This window comes from Sapajus apella, unplaced genomic scaffold (assembly GCF_009761245.1).
Source record: "Sapajus apella isolate SASKATOON/1434 unplaced genomic scaffold, GSC_monkey_1.0 scaffold138, whole genome shotgun sequence".
NCBI lineage: Eukaryota > Metazoa > Chordata > Mammalia > Primates > Cebidae > Sapajus > Sapajus apella.
In genome coordinates, this window is record NW_022437078.1 from 469,292 (window position 1) to 475,155 (window position 5,864).

The 5,864-nt window shown below is 55.4% G+C and overlaps 1 protein-coding gene across 2 annotated transcripts; it reads right to left on the reverse strand.

Moving 5' to 3' along the window:
* Positions 1 to 1,793: 1,793 nt before the first annotated feature.
* On the reverse strand, positions 1,794 to 5,218 carry HAND1 (heart and neural crest derivatives expressed 1). Of its 2 annotated transcripts, none has more exons than XM_032263777.1 (2): positions 4,260 to 5,218; positions 1,794 to 2,705 (listed from the first exon to the last, which is right to left on the reverse strand). In XM_032263777.1, the coding sequence occupies exons 1-2, from the start codon at positions 4,809 to 4,811 to the stop codon at positions 2,604 to 2,606; spliced, it is 654 nt and encodes a 217-aa protein (XP_032119668.1). In that variant the 5' UTR covers positions 4,812 to 5,218; the 3' UTR covers positions 1,794 to 2,603. The 2 variants fall into 2 exon arrangements, with proteins under 2 accessions (XP_032119668.1, XP_032119666.1); XM_032263775.1 differs by having other exon boundaries at positions 1,794 to 2,708; positions 4,260 to 5,212.
* Positions 5,219 to 5,864: the final 646 nt, after the last annotated feature.

Consider the following 5,864-nt stretch of genomic DNA (forward strand, 5'->3'; position numbering starts at 1 on the left):
CGGGTGTGCATTCTTTCCGTGCCTAGGATACTTCACAGTGCTAAAAATAGTCCCCGGGGCTGGGACCTGTGTATGGCCAGCAGTCTGTGTGTGAGCGAAGCTGGAGACCTGGGTTCGAATCCAGATAAACTTCCCTCCGTGCTGTGGGGCTTGGATCGGCTCACTCCCCAAATCTGTTTCTCTATGCGCGCCGGAATTTCTAAACGGACTCCCAGAAAGAAACGGAAAGAAAAAAGGAAAAGAAAAAAAAAAAAAAAGTAAGAGAAAAAGAAACTTTGATTTTTCTCTCTGCTCCTCCCAAGGGGCCCTGGGGCCTCGGGCCGGGTACCGAAGCCGGGGAAGGGGTGCGTCGGACGGGCTCATTACCGCCAAGTGTTGCCCTAGTTAAATCGCGGGCCTGTTTGATCTGGTGGCGGGTGGCGAGAGGGAAAAAAGAAAAAAGTAGGGGGGCGAGAGAAGAGGGAGAAGCTCACACCTCCCCCACTGCTTCCTAGCGCCCATAAAACACCTTTTATTAACTCCTTCGCGTCCGGAAAGGCCCGCGTGGCCTCTCAGCCCCTGCTACGGTGTTTACAGCCAAGACTAATGGGGTCCCATATTCACCCCGACGCTGAGACAAGGCGCCTGGGACACGCCTGGTGCCCTGCGAGGCCCTGCCCCGGAGCTGCCCGGGGTCTCCTTTCTGGTTCCCAAGCAGAGAGCTCAAGCTCCAGGTGCGGAGAGCGAAAGCTCCAAGAGAGCCGCGCGGGTATCCCCGCCTCCTTCTCGGTGAGCGCCGCAGACCGGCAGGCTCTGCAGAGCGTGCGCTCCCTCGGGCAACCGTGGGAGCTGTTGGGAGACATGGAAGTGCTTAGCGCAGTGCCTAGCACACAGTTGCACGCAAACCAAAGTATTCGTACATAATCATTCCTGGACATGTAAACGACTGTATTTGCCCGCCCCAGTTTAGCCAAATACGCATCCAAGACCCTTGGCAAACGCACCGAATTTATACGCACCACACCTAGGCATGGCTGCGCATGTGAAGACACAAAGACTGGGCCTCCTGCACAAGTGCCCGAAGGAGCACGAATACACACACACACACCATCCCTTTGCACAAATCCATATGCTCTCGAAACTGTTTTGAGTGCTTTGTTGCTGGAGAGAAAACCTAAATCCCTCAGTTTAACCTATAAGCAGTCACAAGCTTATTTTACTCAGGTATAAAATAATAGCAGCTGCCGTGACTTGCCAAGTCCTTACTATGTGCTTGGAGCTGTACTAAGCAGACCGTCGTTGGCCCCTGCACAGCCTTGGGGCTCCGTATGAGTTGCTGCACTGCCACATGTACATCTGTATGTTCAGAATTTCACATATATGAACGTATTCCAGAGCAACCCCCTCTTCTGAGCTACCCTGCCCCAGGAATAGCGTTCATCTCTGTGCTAGGCCCCCTTTCCTCCCAATAACCCCTGCTAATCACTGTCTGCAGACACCAGTGTGCATACTAACCCCCAGACAAGCATGAATACCCACCCACAAAAACCCAAGCCCAGGCCCTCGGGGACTAATTCGTTTCTAGTTTTTGTTCTTCCCTGTTCCCATAAGTTATCCCGACCTGCCTTTCCAGTCTAGAAAGAACTTTGTTCTTTGTTCTTGAAATACATTCTTTAGCTGCCCGCTTCCCTTGATTTGAAGTTTGGTTTTGTATTTATCAAAAGAAGAGGAGCAGGAACCAGAAGGCTTTCCACCTAGTAGAAACCGAGGGAGTCCGTGAGTGACCCGGGCTAATACATGACACAGGCTTCAGATGATTTCAGAAAATGTTTTATTAGTCAAGAGCATGGATACTGCTTTGGCAAAGGGAGGGGGGCTGTGAGTGGTCACACAGACTTGAGGTAGAAAAGGGTTGGGGATCGCAGGATGAACAAACACCTGAGCACAACAGGCATGGTAGGTAGTTTAAATACATAAAAACTTTCCAACACAGAGAAAGCTTTTATTTAGATAGAAACAAAAAGGAAGGAAAAGAAGGAAGAAAAGAGAGAAAGTGTTTCCATTGGAACTAAACAGGAAGTGCAGCGACAAAAAGAAAAATAAAACCACCACTATTCAAAGAAGAACAAAAGGCAGCCCTTCATCTTCCAACGTCTGGTTCTCTTTCCCAGGCAGAAAAGAATTGATTCCTTATTGCATTTTAATTAGAGGAGGGGGCGTCCGGGCAGATCGTTCGGAGGGACAACAGAGAAAGAGCCCGATAAGGAAATGGGGATGGGGATGGGGTTCTAAATTCGCCCCAGAAGGGTGGAAGAATGCGTTTTTGAGCTCTTGGGTTCGGCAGTCCCTCCTTCTGGCAAGGTGTCGCCAGGAGCCGCCCTCCGCGGGGTGGATATATATAAATTTCTCTTTCTCTTAATGTATTTAAAAAATTTCAAAGGACATTGCACGTGCGATCCAAGTGTGTGGTTGCAGCCGACGACCTGCCGGCGCTCAGCAGAGGCTCCGCGGGATGCATGGCACCAGCCGCCGGAGCCCAGAGCCCGGCGCTCGCCGCTGCCTTCCTCTCCTCCCGGGGCTCCAGGGGTGGCTAGCCTGGCCAGGTCCTCAGCGCGGGCCTCGCCTCACTGGTTTAACTCCAGCGCCCAGACTTGCTGCGGCCAGCCGGTGCGTCCTTTAATCCTCTTCTCGCCTGGGCCCAGGGCAGGAGGAAAGCCTTCGTGCTGCTGCTGCCAAAGGACACACACAAAAAAGAGGCGGGAGAGACAGGTTTTAATTTTTCTGCTCCGAACGCCAGGCTTGGGGTAAGATGAGGGGCGGGGGGAAGGTGTCGGGAGCAGTAACTGGGAGTCTTTAAATAAGTGACGGATTTCTGTTTGCGAAATAGGCAAACAGGCTCGTAAATTTGCCTTTATGCGCGGAGTTCCTGGGACCCGGAATGGTGCTGGGCAGTTTCGGAAGGTTTGGTAAGGAGAATGTTCTGCGTCTGGTGAAATTGACAGCGCGCTCTGGTTTGGCTTTAGGAAACCTAAGGGAGATCGCAGAGGGTTGGGAGGGAGGGGTGAAAAACCACGCATCTCCAGCTCTCACTGCCCCCAACACACTTCGGCCAGCCTCCCAACCTGGTTTAAACAGTGGTGCTGGGATGCAGGCTTGGGGCGTCTAAGCCGGAGCTGGGAGCCTCAGATGAGGAGGCGAAAGAGAGGAAAGTTGGCCTGGCCTAGCGTCCTCCTTCCCGCTCTTTCAGCAGGAACGAAGCCGTACTACTTAAAGGAAGCCACGACGCGTGGGGGAGCAGGATCCGCCCAATAACAAAGTCTGTCGAGGCGCCGCCCGGCCTGCACCATCCTCAGTCCTGGGCAGCCTTTCAGAAGCTCGATGCCTATCAGTCTTTCCCCCGTCCCAGGATGAGCTTTCCTCAGTTTACCACAGACCCACGTAAGTTAGATAAAATCTAGTGGGGCACTTCAGTTGGCTCCATTCCGCTGCGGCCTTTAGCGCCCCAACCTAGAGAAACTAATTGGCCAGCCTGAAAATCTAGCGCTCAGAGGCCTCCAGGCCGGGACAGCCAAGCCGAGTGCCAGGAAGTGTTATCCTAACTAGAGAGGATCAAGAAGGCCAAGACGACACTGGACACTGCGATCTCCAAAGCTAAAAGAAGTGGCTCTTATTTACATGCAAAGCCACTGAAGTTGTCCTCAGAACCAGTCCATGGGGAGTGGAACGCGCTCTGGACTAAGAAGACCCGATCTGTTTTACCTCAGCTCCACCCCAGACTCCTCAGATAGGTGCTCTTTGTGTCCTGACGCACTCTGGGTCCTCAATTTCCCTATTTGCACAGTGATGGAAGTAAACTAACCTGTCCACCAAAGGCCCTTTGAAAACAGGAACTGAGCCCAGGCACATAAATTCACACTCCAAGTAAAGAACTCTAACATATATTCTTAACCTGGCTTCCAAGAGAGCCAAGGAATTAATCAGGATTTCTCCAAATTGGAAGCAAAATCTGTGGTGTGTTCCTTTTGGTGGGGGAGCGGGTCCGAGGCCCCAAACAGATTATTCACTCAGTATTACAAACTCTATCCCATACTACAAACGAATTCTGTGACGAGTCTGCCTCCCTCCACGCACAACATCGCACACTGTGACCATCTCAGAACTCTTCCCAGCCTTTCAAAATCGTACACACGACAGCACAGCCTCCTTCGACTGCATGCATGGCCTGAGCGTGCTCACCGCGCCTGCACCCTTGGCTGGAGCGAGCGAGCCGCAGGACTCACCAGCTCCCTTTTCCGCTTGCTCTCACGGCCGCCATCCGCCTTCTTGAGTTCAGCCTTGAAGGCCTCGGGATCGCCAGACTGTGCATCCTTGGCCAGCACATCCATCAGGTAGGCGATGTAGCTGGTGGCCAGGCGCAGAGTCTTGATCTTGGACAGCTTGGTGTCGGCAGGCACGTTGGGGATGCACTCGCGCAGCTCAGCGAATGCGCTGTTAATGCTCTCCGTGCGTCTCCGCTCCTTCTTGGGTCCTGAGCCTTTCCGCCGGCCCAGGCGGCCGCCAAGCGCCTCCAGCCGCCCGGGGCTCTGGCCAGGCCTGGCGTCAGGACCAAAGGAGGCGGCGGCGGCGGCGGCGGCGGCGGCCGCGGGCGGTGGCCCGCCGGCAGGGAAGTCCGGGGCAGCGTCAGCCGGGCTCAGCAGCCAGCTCTGGAAGTAGGGCCGTTCCTGGTGACAGCGCGAGGCCGGACCGAAGAGGAAGGGCTCGTGGAGCATAGGGTGCACAGGGTGCGGGTGGTGATGGTGGTGATGGTGTGCGTAGCTGCCCACGAGGTTCATGTTGGAGCGGCTCCTGGCCTGCGCCGCCAGCCCTTTTAACACCGCTCCATGCGCCCCAGAGACTGCCGGGGGGCTACCTGTGGGCTCTGGAGCCGCCCGCTACTGAGCGCCGGCCTTGGGAGAGTAGGGACAAGGCTGAAGATGAGACGCGCAGCCCACAGTCTTCTTGCCGGTTTCTGTCGTGGGCGAGGACTCCAATGCCCAAAGACCTGTTTAACCCTTCTGCGGACTCCCCTGCAGGATCTGGCTTATATAAGACCGCAGCTTTGATGTCAACCTCTCCCGGGAGCCAATGGCAGGGGGGCGGGGATAAGGAAAGGGGGGTGGCTGTCCCAGGTTTTACGCTCAGCCTGCGCTACGCTAGTCCGCCAGCGGGGACTGGGAACCGGCCCCGCCTCTGTCCCTCCCACTCAGTTCCCGGCTTGGGTGTGGGGGTTGGGGGGAGCGGCTGGGGATGTTGAGGGCTTGGACGCGGGGACTACATACTTGAGGCACAGGCCTGCCAACGCCCTGGACTGTTGCTCCCACCTCCTCCCCACGGATCCAAGGAAAGGAATCTAGAATCACCAAGCGAAAAGGAGGCCTACATCTAGAGCCCGCCCTTTGATTTTACAGATAAGGAAATTGAGGCTCAGGGAAAGAACGGTTCCCGTTTCTAGACTCTAGAAGCCTAACTAGGAATTCCAGCAGTTCCCAGTCTCGAGCTCCTACTGCCCCTCTCGGCTTCAGAGATAGAAGACGAGAGGGCGCTGCAGAAGGCAGGATAGGCCCATAACATTCTTCCCAAACACCTTCCAGGCCCCCACCCCCACCCCTTAGTCGTCGGCCCTTTCTGGCGAGACTAGGAGCCGCATGTGCATGGGGTGGTTAACAGCCCGCCAATTCTGACCCAGCCGCGGGCTGACAGCGAAGAAGCCTTTTGGAGGCAGGGGTAGGGGTGGAGGGAAGGAGGAGGCGGACTCCAAGCCCACGGGCACCTACCGGTTTGTTCCCGGCTTGAGGGCCTGAGATCCACTCAGGCCTCCCAGGTGCCTGATCCAGTTCGAAGGCCAG